Below are 23649 nucleotides of genomic sequence, written 5' to 3' on the forward strand. Positions count from 1 at the left end.
TCTCTCACAAGGAACGTCACGGCAGTGATTGACAAGCCAGAGAGCCAATCCGCACACGTCTCTCACAAGGAACGTAATGGCAGTGATTGACAAGGCAGAGGGCCAATCGTTTACGCGATGATCGCGTAAACGATTGGCTGATGTTTTTAAGGCCCTACCTCGTGCACAGATGATGAATATTAATATTATTCCTTTCAGTGCACCTAATAAATAGTCTTTTATCAGTTAGTAAAGACAGTTTCAAGTAATATTGCAAAAATATATAAAACAAAACATCCTCTTTACCACCTTTAATTAAAAACACAATATAATTTTTTTCTGTTCATAATGAAAAGTTGGAGAATGGCTTCTTGGCACATATGAAAGTTGACAGCCGTGTGCTCTGGCAGAGAGAGGTGTTACTGTATTTGCATTACTGGTTGTTGTTTCAAGCTCAAGGATCGCTCAAATACGAACAGCCCCTGCTATCAGCACCCCTGTGCTGGAAGCTCAAGTTGGCTGTCCTCACTCTGTCTAGTATGACAACAAGGCCAGTGATATCAGAAGGCCTGGCCATCCATGCTCTGCCTGCTCTCGTTCTTAAACTGCTATTAATTTCTTTCTCTTTGCTGATCTTTTCCACTGATGCTATCTTCAGGTCCAGGGCCCGCTGATGGATTCATTTCATTAGAAATGTTTTGGGGGGTCACTGTGTGGCTTGTTTGGAGATTGGCTCTATTAATCTTCCCCAGCATGGGATCTATGGTGCTGCTTACAGGGACCATATGTCCAGACACCTCTTACATGAACGCTTATACTCACACTTGATTTTTGCTGACGTTGGTGAAAAATGGCAACCTCGGACAAAATATCGAAAATTTACAGTTTACATTATTCATGCACACAGACTTATACGAATATACTGTATAATAAACAATACTAATATAATTATTTACATATTTTAAGTGTAAGCAGAAATTTTTGTGAAGGCCGCAATGTTGCCATCTTAATTGTTAGGCCCCTTGTTTTCCAGGAATCTACAAATATCCAATACTACTTATAATATTAAAGGTGCCCTAGATTCAAAATTTGAATTTACCTCGGCATAGTTGAATAACAAGTGTTCAGTACATGGAAAAGACATACATTGAGTTTCAAACTCCATTGCTTTCTCTTTCTTATGTAAATCTCATTTGTTTAAAAGACTTCTGGAAAACACGCGGATCTCAACATAACACCGACTGTTACGTAACAGTCGGGGTGTACGCCCCAATATTTGCATATGCCAGCCCATGTTCCCAACATTATGAAAGGCATTAGACAAGGGCAGCCAGTAACGTCTGGATCTGCACAGGTGAATCATCAGACTAGGTAAGCAAGCAAGAACAACAGCGAAAATGGCAGATGGAGCAATAATAACTGACATGATCCATGATAGCATGATATTTTTAGTGATATTTGTAAATTGTCTTTCTAAATGTTTCGTTAGCATGTTGCTAATGTACTGTTAAATGAGGTTAAAGTTACCATCGTTTCTTACTGAATTCATGGAGACAAGAGTCGTCGCTATTTTCATTTTTAAACACTTGCAGTCTGTATAATGCATAAACACAACTTCATTCTTTATAAATCTCTCCAACAGTGTAGCATTAGCCATTAGCCACGGAGCACAGCCTCAAACTCATAGAGAATCAAATATAAACATCAAAATAAATACTTTACTCACATAATTCGAAGCATGCATACAGCATGCATGACGAACATCTTGTAAAGATCCATTTGAGGGTTATATTAGCTGTGTGAACCTTGTAAATGTGCTGTAATATAATCGAGAGCTCGTGTGGCAGGGAGCACGCGAGTTAAAGGGGCGGCGCGCTGAAAAAATCAGTGCATAGTTAATGATGCCCCAAAATAGGCAGTTAAAAAATTTAATTTAAAAAAATCTATTGGGTATTTTGAGCTGCAACTTCACAGACACATTCAGGGGACACCTTAGACTTATATTACATCTTGTGAAAAAGCATTCTTGGGCACCTTTAAGATATTTCAGACAAAGGAGATCTCAGTATAGGTATTTTAGGCCTGCATTTTCATGGAATTCATGGTTGGAGCTATAATGTTGTCAGAATATACAGGGCTGTGTTTTATTTACAAGTCTGTTTTTTAGAGATGTGATTTACTGTCTGTCTTTGCCATTCAGTCAAAGCTCATTCTGAAATGTGGACTTGAGCTGCCACCAGTGCTTTGCTAATGAAGCTGACCTTTTTAATCACACTGTATTCACCATCAACACACACAAACGCACTCCTACACATCAGTCTAGAGTTGAACTAATGAGAGTGACCTTTTTGTTTGTAGGGTCTTTATTGTGTGGAGGTGTATATTTAGTGTGTGTATGTCTGTGAGATATCTGTTGATTGGCATCTCGTAGCGCTCGGCTCCATTAGAGGAGCACAGACGGCGTGCACCTTTATTAGGGACTTCTCATCACCACAAAAACAGCCAATCACAGAATGATTCAGGTTTGGGTGGTGCTGTCTAGACCTTGTTTAAATCTGCTGGAACTCTTGTCTGAACAGAGAACACATATGAACATCAGGATCAAAATTATTGCCTGCAAGTTACCTTGATTATGTTTGGATTCTTTTATTTTATTTTATTTTTTATTTATATAGATAGATTGGGATTGGGAAGTCTTTATAAACAGAAATTGAAGGTCTCTCACGACCAAAAAAATATTTTCTCACAGGTCACAGATGCATATAACGTGTCTGAATAGAGAGCGTTTATGTCACTGACGGACTCCATGGTCGTTCAAGTGACATTATTATATAAAGTTACAGGAAATGCAGACATCAGAATCCATAGAAAAATTTAGTGTTGAATGAATTATTGATTTCTAATACTTTTGCTAATATGCCACATAATTATATAGAGTCTTTTTCCCATGATGACAATAAATCATTTTACGACCCCTTCTAACCTTTCTTCACCCCCTGCAGTTTGAGAACCTCCGCCTTAAAGTGTTGGTCAGCCAACTCAAGACCTGAACTAGATTTATGTGGTAAATTCATGTTATTACTTCAGAAGACTGCAGTCCTTTCAGTTCAACTGATGAAATTTATCAAGATTCAGCTGACAGTGATGCAGTGTGCGCTCTTTCTGCTGTCCTTCAGGGCACCGTCACCTTCTCCTGCTTTTTTTGTCTGCTTTTTCTTTTCAGTCTTTACCTCAGAACTCCTCTGTTCTGTCTTGGATTCCTCCCTCAGGCCAGCATTAGTTTTTTTTGGGCTTCGACTGCACCAGAGTTGCCTGCTGAGTGTGTTTCTTCTCCTGTGGGCCGAATACAGTCCCTCTTTTTGCCAATGATCTTCCCCCACCGACACTGGCCTAACCTTGGGCTGCACCCCAACCTGAACTGACAGTGTGGAAGAGACTGACAACGATTATCACCAACTGCAGCCTGAATTCGGACTGTGGTTTTATTTTAGTTTACATATACAGAGAGTTAACCACAGAAGGAATAAAACTAATCTCTGCCTATGGAACTAAAACAAGAAAAAAGTTCAAATGTAGCCAGATATGCTGTAAAGCCAAGTGCAGAAAAGCAGGCATTTCTTTAGGCCTATAGTGAGAACCTTACTAAACTTTGAATTTGAAGAGAACTGCTCCGAGTGCAGACTTTGGCTGTTTTAAGTCATTTTAATATATTTCCATATAATTCCAGTGCATTGGGGTGTTTCTGCAGGGTTTGTGCGTGCATATGTGTGTGCACAAACATCCGTTCCATAATGATAATGTGTATATCATTGCCTTCTGTTTGTTCCCCTCTCTGCGTCATTAGCCCCATATGGCTCTATTTCAAGGGGTTTATGTGAGCATGTGTGCGTTATTGAGAAATAAGCATAAAGTTGAATCTCAGAGCTGGATTTATGTGTGGTCCTATATTGTTATGCTGAAGTATGACTTTGAGGAACTCCAAAAAAGAAAGCAAGAGATAGTAAGTGGCGTTTGGAGCTACGATGTTAGAGGCGGATACACAAAATCTTTGTCTTTCTTGTCAAAGATTGTGCATTCAATCAAAATCTGTGATATTTTGGCACAAATTCACCCTTGATTTGGTAGAAGCTCGCAATGAACCCAATGCACATGCGCATACCCACTGTTTATGCCCTTAGATTGATCCTCAGTTGTGATGAATGTGGATTTACATTTGGATTGAGCGCTGTTGTATTCATTTGTGCAGTAATCAGCTCTCCTCCAGTGCCGGTGTACCTTTATTTAAATCACTGCTAATAAAACAGGCTTAATCCTGCTGCCAGCGGATTTACGGCAGGAAGTGCAGTCCTGGCGCTTTTGTGCCACTCAGTTTGTTTCCCTGTTCGGGCCTGTCACTCACACACCTTGCTTTAGAAGTAATGACAGGCTTACGTTTAGTTGCTACACATGTCATGCATGTTTGCGGTTTGCGCTTGTGTGTTTGGCCTGTGCCTCACCTCAGTTTGACTCAAACAATGTCAGATGCAGAATGCTGAGAGGTATAATAGAGGCTTGAAAGAACAGTTCACAGAGAAATGAAAAATTCATGACTTATTCACCTTCATGTTGTGCCTGTATAACAGATTTTCAGTCAAATACTTTACCCTGCTCTCTTTTTCTTACAATGAAAGTGAATAATGAAAAATAAAAATGATGGCTTTTTCCCCGTATAAAATGTAATGATAAATTATTTAAACATAATAAATATTATAAAATGTAATACGGTTTCAAATAAAAAGTAATCAAATAAAATAAAATGTAATGAATACTATTTTATAAAATAATAAAATTTCTTCCCCTTATTCTTTCCCTCTACAATAGCTCTATAATTTATATATGTGAATATTTAAGGGTTTAATTATATTGCATGGCTTCAAAATACTTGTGCACAAGTCATATGGGCCACTTTTATGGTGCTTTCTGTCCTTTTGGAGCTTCACAGTCCCAATATGCATTCATTTGCATTGTATGGAAAAAAAACATGATGTAAACATTCTAAATTAAAGAAAGTAAGTCGTATGGGTTTGGAAAAACATGAGATTGAATAAATAGTGACAGTGTTTTCTTTTTGTATGAACTAACCCTTTAAAGAGCTACAGAAGCAATCTCCTCCATCTGCATCTGTCCATACAGTTGCCTTGCGGTTGAGTGGCAGGGTCATGTTGGCACGCGTGTGCAAGTCTGTGGGTCTCAGTGGTGTATGGTCACACTGACAGTGATGAATGAACTGTCGCACCGCTGCCCTTCTCATGCATTGCACTCCTTTACCCTGGAGAGTCTTGTGTGTTTCTGCATGGATTTCTCACCTCTAAGACCACAAGAAAATGCTCTACCAAATTCATTTACTATGCATTCTGCCAGTGTTTGCATGTATGCACACCAATGTATAAATATTTGTATTTGTAACCTGCTGGTGTTTTGTGCGTGCGTTTCTGTGTGTCTGTGTGCTTGTGTGTGTGTGTGTCTGTGTCTGTTGAGGTGTAATTGAAGTGCCGGAACGGTTCGGGTTAAATGCTCTGAACTCTGCGCTATGGGGTCAGAACTGGATTAATGGAGAAAACCCATGGCCCGTGAACCTTCTTTAAACACACACAGCCTCATCTCAACATCTGTCCACCAGCTTGTCCGTTCTGAATTGGATTCAGTGTTGTCACGGTCGTGGAAAACCCAGTAATGTTAAGGGATTTTAAATTGTGACTTCCAGGCATGGAGAAGTTAGTACAATATTAAAAATGGAAAATACCCCACAGATCATTTATTATAGCTTGTCAAATTTTCCCCTATTTGGGTGTGAGCAAAAACACGCTGTTTTTGTGTATGTTTAAATGCAAATTATTTACTACTCCCAGTCCCATTTCTAGAGGAGGGTGAGGCTTTAACAGCTCCGCCCTCTTCGGAGGAGTTGTTGTAGTAGAGCAACCTCTTCGGTTGCTCTACTACAACAACTCTTTCTCTTCTCTAAAGAAGCCCAACATGGCCCCACACCCTTTGTTGTGTGTTCCCGGCGGCAGAGTTTATGTAAATTTGGTAGTTTGTAAGTCCTTAAAAAGCAATTTCTGTAAAAGAAATCTCCCTTTGCATTGAACTTTGAGAGTCGTAACTTTGCAGATGTTGTTTATGCTCAAACAGCAACATTACACACTAACTAAAGTTAAAGTGAAATCATAATTAAGGATCCCTTTAATATTTCATATCAGCAAGAAATTATCTGAGAGTGTGGAGCCCATTCATTCATTCTTACATTAAATTGACCAGTGAAATATGTACTTCGAAGATGTAAAATAATAATAACAACCCTCTACGGACACTCTGAAGCTCAAGCCGCCATTGGCTAGTAAATCTTTTATTTTACTCGCCAGACTTTTTACATGAAATGCAAGAACAATGCAAATTAAAAAATTCTACATAAATATAATATAAAATATGAATATAAAATATACATTTCAAACACTATTAAAGTCAAGTAAACAGTCTGTAATAAAATAAGAACAAATAATCAAACTAAAAGCAATAGCAAAATAAACACAACAATAGAACAAAGATGCCAATTAAATAAATGGTGCTTTTTTTAGATTTTTCAAGTAGATCTAACAGTAGTTACATACAGATTAGATAGGATTAGGTACAGAAATTGAATAAAATAATCAAATGTAAAATAACACTGCGTAGTCTTCACTTTATAAATTAAACAGTCTTCACTATATAAATTAAATTTTATGAAATATAAAGTTACAAAAGTTATTAGTTAAGAACATTTTTTGTTTGCAGCAAATCTGTTGTTTGATTAACATTAAAAACACAGGCAGCAGCAGGAATATTAGGCTGCTGTCACTTTAAGAGCTAATGCACTGATCCAATATACTGATACACATGCGTTTACTTTCTCAACTGTTTATATTCACTTAAAGGGATAGTTCACCCAAAAATGAAAATTTGATGTTTATCTGCTTACCCCCAGCGCATCCAAGATGTAGGTGACTTTGTTTCTTCAGTAGAACACAAATGATGATTTTTAACTCCAACCGTTGCCGTCTGTCAGTCAAATAATGCTAGTGGATGGGAACTTCTACTATAAGAGTAAATAGAACTTGCATAGACAAGTCCAAATTAAACCCTGCGGCTCGTGATGACACATTGATGTCCTAAGACACGAAACGATCGGTTTGTGCGATAAACCGAACAGTATTTATATAATTTTTTAACTCTAATACACCACTATGTCCAACCGCGTGCAGCACTCTTTAGTAAGGTCTGATCGCGCTCTGACAGCGGCAGTGATGTCTCGCTCTCATTGGAGTATAATTATGTGCGAGACATCACTGCCGCTGTCAGAGCGCGATCAGACCAAACGAATCGAGTGATGAATGCAGTTGGACATAGTGGTGTATTAGAGGTAAAAAAAATGATATAAATACTGTTCGGTTTCTCGCACAAACCGATCGTTTTGTGTCTTAGGACATCAATGTGTCGTCACAAGCCGCAGGGTTTAATTTGGACTTATCTAAGCAAGCTTTATTTACTCTTATAGCAGAAGTCCCCATCCACTCCCATTATTTGATTGACAGACGGCAACGGTTGGAGTTAAAAATCATCATTTGTGTTCTACTGAAGAAACAAAGTCACCTACACCTTTGATGCGCTGGGGGTAAGCAGATAAACATCAAATTTTCATTTTTGGGTGAACTATCCCTTTAAGATATGTTTGCTAGGATACTCACCAAGACGGGCACTTTGAAAATTTTGTGTGAAATTGTCTGTTCAAGCGCAAGAGGATGTGAAAGAGAGCTCAATTCAGTGTGCTGTCAGATTCGGCTTTCTGGGCGTGTGCTTCGGATGTGCAGTTCGCGCACACAAAACTTCTCACACAGCACGTGCGACTTATCTTGCGCTTGAATGTTTAAATTGGCAAATCTTAAAAATGCGTGCAAATGATAAACTTTAATGGCAATGCAGCACTGGTCCGATCGGGACAGTGACAGTTCTGTCAATGTTCTCTGAAATTATATCTGCGCTAAGCATATTTTTTTGCCTCTAACTCAATTACAGTTGACTGTAATTGTACAATTTACTGGCCATTGGCTAATTAGATAAATGTTTTAGTCACTTCTTGTGAAATTTGGTCGCATATGCGAGTTATTTACTCGTATTGTAGAGGGTTGAATAACAAAATAGTTTTTTCTGACATTACAAATTCATTATAAATTTTATCTAATTAAATAATATGTGTAATGAATGCTCAGTAGAATAAATTAAATTGCTCAGTTATTTAATATTTAAGGCAGAGTTTAAAATGTAAGGATCATTTGTTGGTGGTTTGTTCCAAAGGTGTGTGTGAATCCTGTATCTCAGTACAACTGCTTGAAGTGTATAAAGAGATCTCTGCTTACACTGCAGGGGTGTAAAGTTTTTCTGTCAAAATTTTACTCAATTAAAAGTCAAAGTATCTAGTCAAAACTTTCCTCATTTAACCCTTATGCGGTCTTCGGGGTCTTTTTGACCCGCAAATGATGTTTGCTCAAATTAAAAAAAATGTTCTCTTTGTCCAAATGGCATGAGACTTTGGACGGTGGTTAACACTTTTAAGATCTACAAATAAATAAAAAAATTGGAGTGATATCTTGTTTTTATGTTAGTGTAAAAAAAAAAGTTATGTTCGTGCTCTTCGGGGTCACTTTATAAAAGGCCCAGATTTTTAACTTTCATTCATGTGGATAACATGGATAATTTGACATGGTTTAGTGTAAGATTTTTGCCCATCTTTTGAAAAATGCAGTTTTAAAAGTAAAAAAATATCACTTTTACCAGTAAATGGCTGCAGAGCTCCACTATTTGCTATGTGCTATTTGAATAACTGAAAGACGTCTTTTCACAAGTTTTTTTCAGTTGGATTCATATCTAAATGTCATGAAATCACAATTATAACAATAAAAATTACTTTGTCAAAGTTTAGCATTTTTTGTGCAGGGCAAAATCAGTTTTTCAATAATAATTTTATAATAAAAATAATAAAATAATAAAATAAATATTTTTTATTTTTGTGTGCGTGCGTGTGTGTGTGAGCATGTCCATTTTGTATTGGGGATGTTTTTTGCATTTTTGGAAGTGTGCCACTTAATTTCTGTCTGTGTGTGTTGTGCGTTGTTTCTGATTTTGAGAATGGATTTTGTCCAGTTTCTAAGTGGGGTCTCTGTGGGTTACATTATTGATGATATTATTGAAAAACTGATTTTTTTCAGTACAAAAAATGCTAAACTTAGTAAAAAGTAATTTTTATTGTTATAATTGTGATTTCATAACATTTAGATATGAATCCAACTGCAAAAATTTGTGAAAAGATGTCTTTCAGTCATTCAAATAGCACATAGCAAATAGTGGAGCTCTGCAGCCATCTACTGGTAAAAATTATAGGTTTTTTTTTTAACTTTTATAACTGCATTTTCCAAAAGATGGGCAAAAATCTCACACTAAACCATGTCAAATTATCCATGTTATCCCCATGAATGAAAGTTAGAAATCTGGGCCTTTCATAAAGTGAATTTTACATAAAAAGCTGCTTTTGCATAAAAACCTATTTAAAAAAATATTTTTTAATTTATTTATATAAATTTAAAAGATATCACAAATCCTCCAAAAACAAATGTTGAGTAAAAACATAATGAATAAACAGAGTAAAATTACATTGGTTTTTAAAAAATATATTATATTGTTAGAAAATTGCATTTTGTTGCCGGGGTCTCCAGAGACCCCGAAGACCACGAGTGTAGTCCCTTATGCGAATACCGCATAAGGGTTAATTGAAAGTAAAAAAAAAAAAAAAGGACACATTGACTGATCATAACGAAACAGTGGAAATTTTCTCATTAAAGCAACTTTGATGCACAAACTGTGTAAAGCAGCTTGTTTAGCCACATTTTTCTCAATGTTGTGACTATATAGCGGCTAGAACACCAGATCCTGATACCTATTACCTGAAATTGTTAAATTTTATACAGTAGTTGTTTGACATTTGCGTATAATTATTTAAAGCCTGATCACTGACCATGTTCAAGTTTGAGTTCAACTACAGTTACCTTTAACATAATTAAAATTCATTCCTTCAGGTCAAAGACTCTCTTGACAAGGACAAATACAGTTACATGAGCCAATTATATTTCACTTCAGTTTTTTTTTTTTTTTTTTTTTTTTAAATAAAGTTCACAGGAACATGATTTGACTTGGTACTTCAGTAAGAAAGGGAAAAAATTATGTTTTTATTAAGATTATATATGCATGTACTTCATATATTGGAAATGTATGATTTAAATAATAATAATTATTTGTCATGGTTGGTTGATGTATAGATTTGCAGAAGTCTGTTTTTATTTACAAACTCAAAGAAAACAAAGATACTCAGGATGCAAAAATATCTAAAAAATGTCAACAGAACAACCAACTATTACTGACAAAAATGGAAGACTAACAGAAAACAGGCTCAATATATACTAACAAAACCAATTACTGAAACAAGAAACAGGTGCAGTGCATTAATCAAACAATGAATAACCATGGAAACTAATACTAACACAGGAAACAGAACAGGAAACAGTACAAATCCTTCTCAGAATACATTTAAACAAAACTCAAATCGTACATAACACTATTATTATTACTACCTTCATTAATATTATCTTCATATCAATAAATCAGTCTGTTGTGTGTTTTGGTAGAGCTGAGCTGAATCTACTCATCTTGTTGGAAAAAGCTGCCTGTAATAGTTTTAGATACTATTGGCAGCATTTATGAAGAGCTCTGCCATTTCTGCTGCGACTCTCACGGTTCTGCTTAGCATTCTGTGTGAGCGAGTGTGTATGTGTGATTTGTGTGTAAATACACACCCAGGTCTCTGAATGTCCCTAAGCATGTGCATTAAGTTCTCTCTGCTCCACTGCGTGTTGTGTTTCCCTCTCATTGGCGCTCACCAGTCAAGTCCCACTGCACGCTGAGCGTTCATTTTTATGACTCTCTTCATTTATACTGCGCTAAACCTTCTGCCATTAGTAAACACTCCCTCCAGCAGCTCTGCTCATTTTAAACACCTCCGTACAAAGAAGCAGGACTGTAATCAAGTCTGGCGTGGCTGGACCTACTCCAGTAAGAATTCAAAGGTGCTCTGTAGTTGAGTAAGAATGGGTCAGGAGATGCAGAAATTTCCGGCAACAGATCTTAAACCTCCCATGGCACGGTGTGATATTTAAGTAGAAAGGAAGGATTTTGTTAGCGATGAGACAAGAGAACCTCTGCTGGTTTGATTTTTCTCTAAAGCTCTCGCCGTCTGTCTGTCTGTTTCGCTTGTGAGGCTTCTATCCATCCTTTAACTCTATTTTCCTCTCCTTCTCTCTTTCTCTCTCTCTCTGGAGCTTGATTACTTTTTAATGATTTCTGGGGCTAAGACGAATGAGTGTGTTAAATGAGGAGAATTAGACATGTGCCGCAGAGCGCTGGGGCATTTGTTACTTGAATAATGGAGCTTAGAGACTTTGTTTACTGGGAAATATTGAGCTTCACAAATGAGAGAGGGAAAGAGAGACCAAATATTGCAGCTTCCTGTATGATATTTCTATGGTCATTCACTGTAGTTTTTATTAGGGCTGAACAGTATATCGGAAATGCATGATCTATTCAATATTACGTTGGCAATATAAAATTAACGAACATCATAAATACTGACTATGATTGTAATACACTTTTTTTATTTGGCTATTGACTTTCCTAAAGGCCACGGCTTGTCTTGCAATCTCTTCTTGTGTCTAGACCGGCCATGACTTGTGTATATGAGATCGCTAAGACTTATTTACTCATTTAAATCTCATTAACATGAAAGTAGTTTTGGGCTGTTTGATTAATTTCTGTCTGATTTATGAATCGGTTAGGCCATTACTCAAACATGTTCATATAAGTGTCTGTGTTACATTTTTAAATAATTGAAGTAAAACTATATGTAGGTAAAATTGCACGTGTATTGTTGCATATAAATAATATTTTTAAACACTGTAAACACGAGTAAGTAGGCAAAACTTAAAAAATTTGAGGTAATCAGTTACATCAACATTTTTAGATCAAGAAATTCAAAGTTTAAGTAAGCAGACCTTGTAGATTTTTATTTTGTACTCATACGTGTTATTTGCACTTAACTTGAAATATCTGAGCAAGCTAATTCATACATTTAACATTATCATGTAATCTCAACTTAAATATTTTTAGTAGTTGAAACTTGGTTAGCTTTAACTAGCTAATTCAGTAAATGCTAACTTGCTAATTGGTAACATAATGTTTGATAGTATTATTGCTGAATGAGTATATCAATATCGTACATTACAAATATCTTTTCTCAAGCTAATACCCCCTATAAACACTACTAAATGTCACACTTAACATTAACATCAAAGCATGCTGCATGCTGGGAAATAGAAATCCCAGCCCAGTTTCAGTTAATTTAAGTTTGTCTAAATTAAAAGAAACAAGTTCATAAAATTGAAAACAATTCAAATAACTTAAAATGTGTCAGTTTTGTGAACTCAAAAGAAAAAGAAAGTTCTAAATACTCATAAAAGTTAATTTGATTGAACTAATTTGTTTAATTTAAGTTTACCCCACTCAAACCAAATAATTATATTGAGGATTAGGTTTACGGTGAAATATATAATTCCTCCTTACATTCATTTTGTGAAAAAGTGTTTACATTATACTTTTTCAGCATTTTAATACTATCACATATACTGTATACACACATATATGTACAGTTTAAATACATATCTCTCTATATTTTTCTCCATTTGGATATATATTTCGATTACCATCAAAATGCTGAATATTTCTGAGATATGTTCTATTCTCAGTTCTCAGTCACTATGCCAACCTTTCCCAGACACTCGTTCACACACATAATCGGACACACTATGGCACTGATGGACTTGTTCCAGTGTGACCAGGGGCATAGCTTTGAAGGCTAGCGTGCCCCCGCTGAGTCATTTCTCCCCCACCCCCCTTGGTTCCCTGGTGCAGTTTACTGCTAGAGAGCTTGATGGGCCAGGGCAGTGCCACGGATCATTACCTCGCTCTCCGCCCCTGGGGCTCAGGCAGGGGGTGCAAGCAGCAGGCAGTGATATGTGTATTAGCAGATTGTACGTCAAATGTGCAGCAATGCGCTAATAAGAACAAACTACTCTGGGCACTCGCCTCTGCCCCCTGCTGGGCAGGATGTGTCATGATATGGTCGGATTGAGTTAATGCTGAGTCCAATTAAACAGAGCATTTGTGCCAGTGCTACAAGGAAGCTACGATTTGGTGCACTAGGCAACACCGTTACCATCCTCCTGCCAATGGCGTGCTAACACGCGTTGTCATTTTGTCAGTCACTACTGCCATTGGTGGCTATTCTAACACTCATGGCTCTTTTGTTTTGGCCCTTCATCGTGTTTAAATGTGGCCATATTTTGTGCCCGGGCTTCTGTTCTGTTTGAGCGGGAAGTTATTCTGCTATTAGCGTCATTAGCTTTGATGGCAGGGTAAAATCGTTAAATGGTAGAGAGGAAGACACAGTGCCTGAAGGATGATGTGGATGAGTGGAGGTTTGTCATTGCCACACATATAAAATAATATCCTTGGTTATATGTTTCTGTATCATGGTGCTTCATCTACGGCAGCAGGGTTGTCCGGCTCTGACAGGTGAATGGAGGGTTTTGATCGTGTTTGTTTTTCAGGCAATTTGACATGTTTGCTCAAAAGCGAGCAATTGAGCAGATAGACTGCAGCATTTTGTGGTCTATCACGTTCCTTTATAGAGGGCGCCTGCACTGGTCATCCTTAAACTCAACCCTGACCTCAGACCAGAACCTCCCCCACACCTTAACAACAGCGACATTTAGAATCTCTAAAGCAATCGTCTGATTCACAGAAACGAATAGAGGTGATGCCCTGACTTTAGAGTGTATCATATTGAGTGTGTGTTTGTGTGTGTTTTCAGAGCACTGTGGTTGTGGAGAAGTCAATTCAGGATCTAATGAGTCTGATGCAGGATCTCAGTGCATACTCCAACCAGTTCCTGGAGATGGTCTGTGATAAGCTCAAGGAGTACAAGGAGATCTGCAATGCTGCATACAGGTAATGTGACGCACAAAATCATATTTTACTAGTGTTTTTACAAATGCGATTCCAAAAAAGTTGGGACACTGTACAAATTGTGAATAAAAACAGAATGCAATGATGTGGAAGTTTCAAATTTCACTATTTAATTCAGAATACAACATAGATGACATATCAAATGCTCAAACTGAGAAAATGTATAATTTTAAGGGGAAAATAAGTTGATTTTAAATTTCATGGCATCAACACATCTCAAAAAAGTTGGGACAAGGCCATGTTTACCACTGTGTGGCATCACCTCTTCTTTTTATAACAGTCTGCAAACGTCTGGGGACTGAGGAGACAAGTTGCTCAAGTTTAGGAATAGGAATGTTGTCCCATTCTTGTCTAATACAGGCTTCTAGTTGCTCAACTGTCTTAGGTCTTCTTTGTCGCATCTTCCTCTTTATGATGCACCATATGTTTTCTATGGGTGAAAGATCTGGACTGCAGGCTGACCATTTCAGTACCCGGATCCTTCTTCTACGCAGCCATAATGTTGTAATTGATGCAGTATGTGGTCTGGCATTGTCATGTTGGAAAATGCAAGGTCTTCCCTGAAAGAGACGACGTCTGGATGGGAGGGAGCATATGTTGTTCTAGAACTTGGATATACCTTTCAGCATTGATGGTGCCTTTCCAGATGTGTAAGCTGCCCATGCCATACGCACTCATGCAACCCCATACCATCAGAGATGCAGGCTTCTGAACTGAGCGCTGATAACAACTTGGATTGTCCTTGCCCTCTTTAGTCCGGATGACATGGCGTCCCAGTTTTCCAAAAAGAACTTCAAATTTTGATTCGTCTGACCACAGAACAGTTTTCCACTTTGCCACAGTCCGTTTTGAATGAGCCTTGGCCCAGAGAAAACGCCTGCACTTCTGGATCATGTTTAAATATGGCTTCTTTTTTGACCTATAGAGTTTTAGCCGGCAACGGCGAATGGCACGGTGGATTGTGTTCACCGACAATGTTTTCTGAAAGTGTTCCTGAGCCCATGTTGTGATTTCCATTACAGTAGCATTCCTGTATGTGATGCAGTGCCGTCTAAGGGCCCGAAGATCACGGGCATCCAGTATGGTTTTCCGGCCTTGACCCTTACGCACAGAGATTGTTCCAGATTCTCTGAATCTTTGGATGATATTATGCACTGTAGATGATGATAACTTCAAACTCTGCAATTTTTCTCTGAAAAACTCCTTTCTGATATTGCTCCACTATTTTTCGCTGCAGCATTGGGGGAATTGGTGATCCTCTGCCCATCTTGACTTCTGAGAGACACTGCTACTCTGAGATGCTCTTTTTATACCCAATCATGTTGCCAGTTGACCTAATAAGTTGCAAATTGGTCCTCCAGCTGTTCCTTATATGTACATTTAACTTTTCCGGCCTCTTATTGCTACCTGTCCCAACTTTTTTGGAATGTGTAGCTCTCATGAAATCCAAAATGAGCCAATATTTGGCATGACATTTCAAAATGTCTCACTTTCAACATTTGATATGTTATCTATATTCTATTGTGAATAAAATATAAGTTTATGAGATTTGTAAATTATTGCATTCCTTTTTTATTCACAATTTGTACAGTGTCCCAACTTTTTTGGAATTGGGTTTGTAATTCGTATTGAATGTGGTGCAATAAAGACTACAACATAATGGCAAGAAATGTTCTGTTGAGTTAACCTGGCAGGCTGCGCAAGATAACAACATACAATGCAACCAGTGTAGTCCGATTCATGAACTAATGACTCTGATGAAGTGGTTCTTTTTAGTGAATCAAAAATAAACAGCGTGGCCAGTGTATTCTGATTTGTGAACAAATGACTCTCATGTGCTGGTTCTTTCAATGAATAGTTCAAAAAGACAAGTTACTGATTTAAATCAGTCTGACGAATGGAGAGTTTCTCTCTAATGCTAATTAATTTATAAAGAAGATTATATAACATTATTAACTTATATAATGCCTTATATCATTCATTAATGTTCATTCAAATAGTTAGAAATTTCTTTAAAATGAAGAAAAACCTGTTTTACAGTGTCTTCTCAACATACTCCCCGCAATACCTTCACAGACCCCCAGGGATTCTACAGATTTCTGAAACATTGGTATTAGAAACATTGAATGATTGGTCTGCTGCTGTGTTTAAGTGAAGTGTGTATGTGTGTGTCCGTGCACGTATATGTGTATGTGTCTGTGCACATATGTGTAAGTCAGCAGGGGTCTGAACTGAGCTCAATCATGGGTAGAAAGTGCAGAGGCAGCCGTTTCCTTACACAATAATCACATGCTACCAATCTGTCCCTCTCTTTGTCTCCCTGTCTGTATTTCTTTTGTTCTATCTCCCTCATTCTCAGCCATAAGATGAGTGAAACGCACTGCATTACGTTCTACATGATCTGTTCAATCATTCTACACATCGCAGACAATAACAGTTCATTCAACCGCGCTCGTCTGCCTCTCTGTATCATCAGAACTCTTCTCTGGATCTGTGTTCAGCTGTCATCTAGTGTACACTTTTAATGGCCAGCTTATGCAATACAGAAGACATTTATCTGAGCCTACGGTTCATTTTCATATTTTAGAATTTTTTTGAGACAAAGTGAAATAGAGCTTGTTCAATCCCTCAGCCAATCACAGACTTTGTTCCTAATTTAGCTCCTTACACAGTGTTTACGCAGTATCTTCCATTTACTAGTCATTAACAAATCATTATATAGCACTTAACAAATCAGTAGAGAATGAACATTTAAATGTGTGAAAATTAATTTCATAATATTTTTAGCTATTACATTAACTTCTGAGATCTGAGAAGTATTATATAATGTGATATGTTTAGCACGAACACATTGAACTGTGAAGCTAATATAAAATAATATAATTTTTTATTTTTATATATATATATATATATATATATATATATATATATATATATATATATATATATATAAAATAATAAAATAAAATAAATAAAATCTGGCTGTATTCCTGTATTAAAATAATATAATATAATATAATATAATATAATATAATATAATATAATATAATATAATATAATATAATATAATATAATATAATATAATATAATATATAATATTTTTAATGTTAACATTTAAACATTTTGTGATGTAAACTTTTTATAATGTACATTTTATATAATAAGTATAACAAATTATATATAATATTTATTAAAACAAAAAAAATCTAATGTTCAATTTTTACAGCTTTAAAAAAAGTTAAGGCTGAAAAATAAAATATTACTCTCAATTTTCCATTTTCTCAAAGTTTAATTAAATCAGTTTATTTCAATTCATAAAGTGGTTTTGAGATAATTGTGTGGTGTGTGTGTGTTGTAGGGGTATCGTACAGTGCGAGGAGAAGTTGACCATCAGTGCATCCTGGGCTAAAGATGAGGACATCAGCCGTTTGCTGCAGTCTCTGCCCAACTGGGCCAGCATGACCCAACCCAGACAGCTCAGACAGAAGAGAGAAGAGGAAGAGGACTTCACACGGTGAGAGCACATGCTAATATACACATACATACTACAAATATACACTGTCCCCAATGTGAGCTCTCCACACAGATTCATCACAGAGCACACAGTATATACAAACACAATCGCACAACTCCTATCAGCTCACATCCGAGCAGGTTAACGCACAGTCGGGGGACACGTGCTGTGTAACACAGATCCGCAGGCCTTTACGTTCTGTAAATAGATCAATAAACACACTTATGTACTCAATCCGTTTCAGCTCCAAAAATTGCACTTTGTCGAAAATGTTATTTTTTGTTTGCCAGACAGCAATGCATTTTGGTATTCTGCTTGGGTTCTGTGTTACAGAGGATGAAATCTAGCCCTTATAGCCCCAGCAGACATCTTTGAACAAGAACAAATTCAACTGCAGGCAATCACACTATCTGCCGGAACATTCCAGCATCCCAAACACACACGCAATTCTGTTTTCGATTCACTTGCTCGCTCTATCTCCCTCCCTTTCTCTCTTTTCCTCTCAAGTGCGCACTTGAATTAAAGAAGACACAAGTATGAGGAAAACTGTGATTGGACAAGAGGGAGGGAGGCCTCCATTTTTATCAAAATTGCCCTCAAAGTGTTCTCCCGTCGGTTTGGATGTGCCATGGCCTGCAATTGTACAATAAATAAATGAACTGGTTATGTGGGGCAGAAAAATCCAATCTAGCCGACCTGTTGAAGCTAAACGCAGACGGCGAGCGGGAAGCTTTTATCATATAAATGACCCTGACAGTTTCATCAGCTAAAGAGGGATTACGCCACATGTATGGCAATGCTATACAGAGTGATAAAAGCTTGTTAAAAAGTCTTCCGTTCAATAGACGCTGCGTTTTATCTTAAAGAATTTCACAGTGCTCAGAAATGGGCCACGTGGATTTATTTCTCCCACATTCATCACAGACCTGTAGAGGAGGAGGTCAGAGAAAATACAGACTTTATAGATTTGTTTCAGCGTCATTCGTCTGAATGTGCCTGTGAAGCTGGGTGTCAACTGCTGCTGTGGTTATGAGAATGAGAATAAGAGAAAGCCTTTTTAAAGTACACATTAGCACCAGTGTGGGCATCTGGCCAGTGCTGAGGCTGCGCCAACTGTGGTGCCCAGAACACCAAGATATTTTCATCACACCTTCCCGCCAGGACATGCAACATCTCTTTTCCCCTTTAGATGTCTGCTGCCCCCTTCTCTCTTCTCGTTGTCCACCTTCTTAAAGGGTTAGTTCACCCAAAAATGAAAATTACCCCATGATCTACTCACCCTCAAGCCATCGTAGGTGTATATGACTTTCTTCTTTCAGATGAATATGATCAGAGTTATATTAAATAATGTCCTGGCTCCGGGGGGGTTAATAAAGGACTTCTGAAGTGAAGTGATGCATTTGTGTAAGAAAAATATCCATATTTAAAACTTTAAAAGCTACTAAATGACTTCTGTTGTTGCTCAATAAACTGGTGTAGAAATATTTTAACATGAAAAAATGACAGGATTCACCTTTACAGATCTTTTTCACTTCTAAACACTGGTTTAATTAACGTCCACCACAGACAGTTCAGTTGTGCTGAGCTGTTATTAAAATCAATCTGTATCGATGCCATGGCCACATTTAGCAAGCAACACGGAAGCATGATTAAACACAAGCGAGGCTTTTTTTAAAGGCTGGATATTTTCATTATTTCTTTTTCTGTTTCTCACAGGGCGGCATTTGCCAAGGAGTCTGAGGTGTTGACAGGGAATCTGGGTGATAAGTTGATTCCACAGAATGAGATTCTGAGGGACGTCAGTGATCTGAAGGCTCTCGCTAACCTGCAGGAGAGCATGGAGTGGCTCGCCACTCGCCTCAGGGGCTTCTTTAGCAACCTGCCCCAGAGCTCCAGTGAGTATATGCACTGTATATGTTTGGCTGGAGGGTTCTGCAGTTGTGAAAGTATGTGTCGCCATGTATTGTAAGCCAAAAAGTTTAGTATGTGTGTTTGGTATGTCTCCTTTTTTAAAACATTTTGGGAAAAAAATGTTTAGAAATTATATTAATGTACTGTATGTTTTAATATAATATTTCATTCATTTCATATTCAAGTGAATGTGTCTGTGAAGTTTCAGCTCAAAATACCCCATAGATTTTTTTTAATTCATTTTTTAACTGCCTATTTTGGGGCATCATTAACTATGCACCGATATATAGGTTGCGGCCCCTTTAATTCTCGTGCTCCCCCTCCCCCGGAGCTTGCGCTTGCCTTGAACAGCATAAACACAGTTTACACAGCTAATATAACCCTCAAAATGGATCTTTACAAGATGTTCGTCATGCATGCTGCTTGCATGCATCGGATCATGTAAGTATAGTATTTATTTGGATGTATTACATTTGATTCTGAATGAGTTTGAGGCTGTGCTGCGTGGCTAAAGCTAACATTACACACTGTTGGAGAGATTTATAAAGAATGAAGTTGTGTTTATGAATTATACAGACTGCAAGTGTTTAAAAAATGAAAATAGCGACGGCTCTCTTGTCTCCGTGAATACAGTAATAAACGATGGTAACTTTAACCACATTTAATAGTACATTAGCAACATGCTAACAAAACATTTAGAAAGACAATTCACAAATATCACTAAAAATATCATGTTATCATGGATCATGTCAGTTATTATCGCTCCATCTGCCATTTTTCGCTATTGTCCTTGCTTGCTTGCTAGTCTGATGATTCAGCTGTGCACATCCAGACGTTCTGCCCTTGTCTAATGGCTTGATCATGGGCTGGCATATGCAAATATTGGGGGCGTACATATTAATGATTCCCGACTGTTACGTAACAGTCTGTGTTATGTTGAGATTCGCCTGTTTTTCGGAGGTCTTTTAAACAAATGAGATTTACATAAGAAGGAGGAAACAATGGAGTTTGAAACTCAGTGTATGTCTTTTCCATGTACTGAACTCTTGTTATTCAACTATGCCAGTATAAATTAAATTTTTAATTCTAGGGCACCTTTAAGTTTCATTTATTTAAATTATTATATTAAATAATATTTTAAAATAATATATTCTATTTATTTTAAATTTGTGTGTTTCCTTATGTCCAGATACATTTTTAATTGTTATATTATATTATATTATATTATATTATATTATATTATATTATATTATATTATATTATATTATATTATATTATATTATATTATATTATATTATATTATATTATATTACTTAATATATATTTTAAGTATACTTGAAGTACTTTTTCTATGCATATTCCTTAAACTGTGCATTTCCAGGTGTAAATTAGATTTAAATCCCAGTGTCTTCAACTTTTCAACCTCATTGTCCAGTTTCATTTCATCAGTTTATCAGAACTGAAGAAATACATTTTATTAGTTCATCAGAAAAACTGATTGAGCATCATGAAAGCTGAACAGATGTCTGTGTAAATCATTTTTTAAATTATTCTTACACATATATTGTCACAATGACTTGAAATATACTGAGAATATTCAGCTTTACTCCCAGACTTCAAAGAAACTTCAGCGATGGATGTTTGACGTCACCACAGCTACATCGGTGAAACTTCACACAATACCTTCAGAATTTCCTCCACTTCTTTCACTGAAATCTGTAAATAAGCTATTTTAAAACTATTGTTATTTCTGTTTTTTGGGTAAAGACTGCTTCAGAGTGACTCGCGTCCAGAGCAGATAAAAATTCAATAAGAGCGCGGTGGAGGACGTGGTGTAATTACCATTAGTTCTGTGCAGAAGCCGTAATGGAGTGTTTTATCATGGTGGGACAGCTTCAGCATTGTTCATTATTTAGTGTTTGCTGAGCTGATGGGACCGTCGCCGACGGAAACCCTTATCTCTGTAACCCCCCCTTAAATTGGATTTTATATTATGGAGCCAGTCAGGTATGAACAAGTCATTTTCTCCTGTCTTGTCTTGCAGACTAAAACACGTTTGCCAGTGTAATGTGGGGGAGATTAAACAGCGTCTCACCACCAGAGACTGAGCTTTGAAGTGGATCGAGTGAAGAGAGTTCCTAGAGAGGGAGAGTGAGAGAAAGAGCTCTTTGCCCTTGTCTTTCTAAAACGAAGGCCCACCGCGCTCAGGAAGAGACATCCTTCATGCACCTATGACCACCCTGATGTGGCGTTTGTGTGCACTAGAAGTATTCCACAAAGAATGTCCGGCAGTTTGTCGGAGGACAATGAGACCTTGTCCTTGTCACAATGAGTTTAATCCGTAGCATAGCTCAATCTCCGTCCCTCCAACCTCTGCTAAAACAAACACTCAGACCTCTGCGATAAGATGCGTGTGATAACCCTGCTCTTTAGCGTCATGGTGTTGAATCTTAATGTAATCTAAATTTGATTTGGCACTAGGACACATTCTTCAGTCTTGCGCCCACTGTTTGGGTAGAAATCGATGGGCTTTGATTGGTCATGAAGACAGGAAGAGAGTTTGTGTTTCATCACCCATAGGGGATCTTTTTAATAACATAAAATTTTCCTTAAATGTAACTGCGCCCAGAGCCTTGTTTCCTCAGGACAGATGCGTTTTTGTATGATCTCCCCTGTGTGGTTTTTCTTAACACTGTTGATTTTACAGAATTATTACAGAAGCTGTTTACATCCAAATTGAGAATTTGATTTACAGTATGTGAATGCTGTAAATTAAAATCTGACTATCACATCAACAGTTGGTAAATAATGCAGCATTTCCATTCCATGTCCAAGAAAAATTTGCAGTTTAGAGCTTGCAGATACGCGATCAGGAATAGATGCCTTATGTCTTGAGCAACAACGTGTCAGACACTTCTTAGGTAATAACAACCATTTTGATGACAGGCTTTTGCTCTGGCATTTCAGAATGAGTTTGAGATGCTATGAGATGATACTGATCCAATGATTTTCTTTTCTGAATGAATTTGTTTGGTCACATTTTTACATTTTTAATGCATATTTCACATAAAAATTACAATTAAATTATGTGGATGAAAACCCAGCTACAGTCAGATAGATGCTCTCACTAACATCACTCCCCTCATTCAGTATTATACTCCCTTCTTCAGTATTAAAGGGGAACTATTATGCAAAATTCCCTTTTATAAGGTGTTTCAACACAGATGTGTTTCCACAGTGTGTGTAAACAACCAGCCAATAATGGTAAAAATCCACCCACTTTTTTACATATAATCCCCATAAATCATAAACAGTCTCTCCAAATGAGCAGTTCCAGATTTCCCCCTACTCTTACTGTATATTATGCACTTTAATACACAAATCTAACATACACAAATGTGATTTCTTTCCCCTCTGTTTACGTTCACAGACATAACTGACTGTTTATGTGAACTTTGTGTGTTTTGACATAACCTTGTGTGTATTTGACAGTTTAAGTACAATAAGACATTTAAGAGAAATGTCTGACAGCCAGCTGTGTGCGCTCAGAAAGCCATATATCAGAAGTTTAAAATGTTATGGCTTTAAAACACGAGTTATACAGGCTCCACCCTCTTCTGGAAAGTGACCTTGCATTTAAAGATGCATGCACAAAAACAGCATCTTTTTCCTTCCACTCAAAAATGGGCATTACAACATAGTATAATAGATTTTCTGAGGAGTATTTTGAGCTGAAACTTCACAGACATTCTGGGGACACCCGAAACTTATATTAGATCTTGTAAAAAGGGGCATAATAGGTCCCCTTTAAATGTAGATAAAAAACGTGGGTCAAACCTGTGAATAGTATCCACAGGTGCAGGAAGCCCCTGCAGAGATATGAGAAAGAGATCATTCGTAGAGTGTTCAATAGGGAAAACTGCACCCGTCACTATACAGGCTGATGGTAACCTTGCTCTTTAAGTTAAAAGAGTCAACCACCTTAATGATAGAGGCATTGCCCGTTTGTTTTTAATTTACATTCATTTTATGATCACATTCTCCTTAGA

The 23649-nt window shown here is 37.1% G+C and overlaps 1 protein-coding gene across 1 annotated transcript in view; it reads left to right on the plus strand.

Moving 5' to 3' along the window:
- The window catches only part of exoc4 (exocyst complex component 4), a 154843-nt gene that overhangs the window by 109515 nt on the left and 21679 nt on the right, over positions 1–23649 (plus strand). The window contains exons 12-14 of the mRNA XM_048156835.1: positions 14021–14157; positions 17534–17689; positions 19406–19584. Of these exons, the coding sequence (XP_048012792.1) occupies positions 14021–14157; positions 17534–17689; positions 19406–19584 (472 nt within the window). The remainder of the gene's footprint in view (positions 1–14020; positions 14158–17533; positions 17690–19405; positions 19585–23649) is intronic.

Source organism: Megalobrama amblycephala, linkage group LG14 (assembly GCF_018812025.1).
Source record: "Megalobrama amblycephala isolate DHTTF-2021 linkage group LG14, ASM1881202v1, whole genome shotgun sequence".
Lineage (NCBI taxonomy): Eukaryota > Metazoa > Chordata > Actinopteri > Cypriniformes > Xenocyprididae > Megalobrama > Megalobrama amblycephala.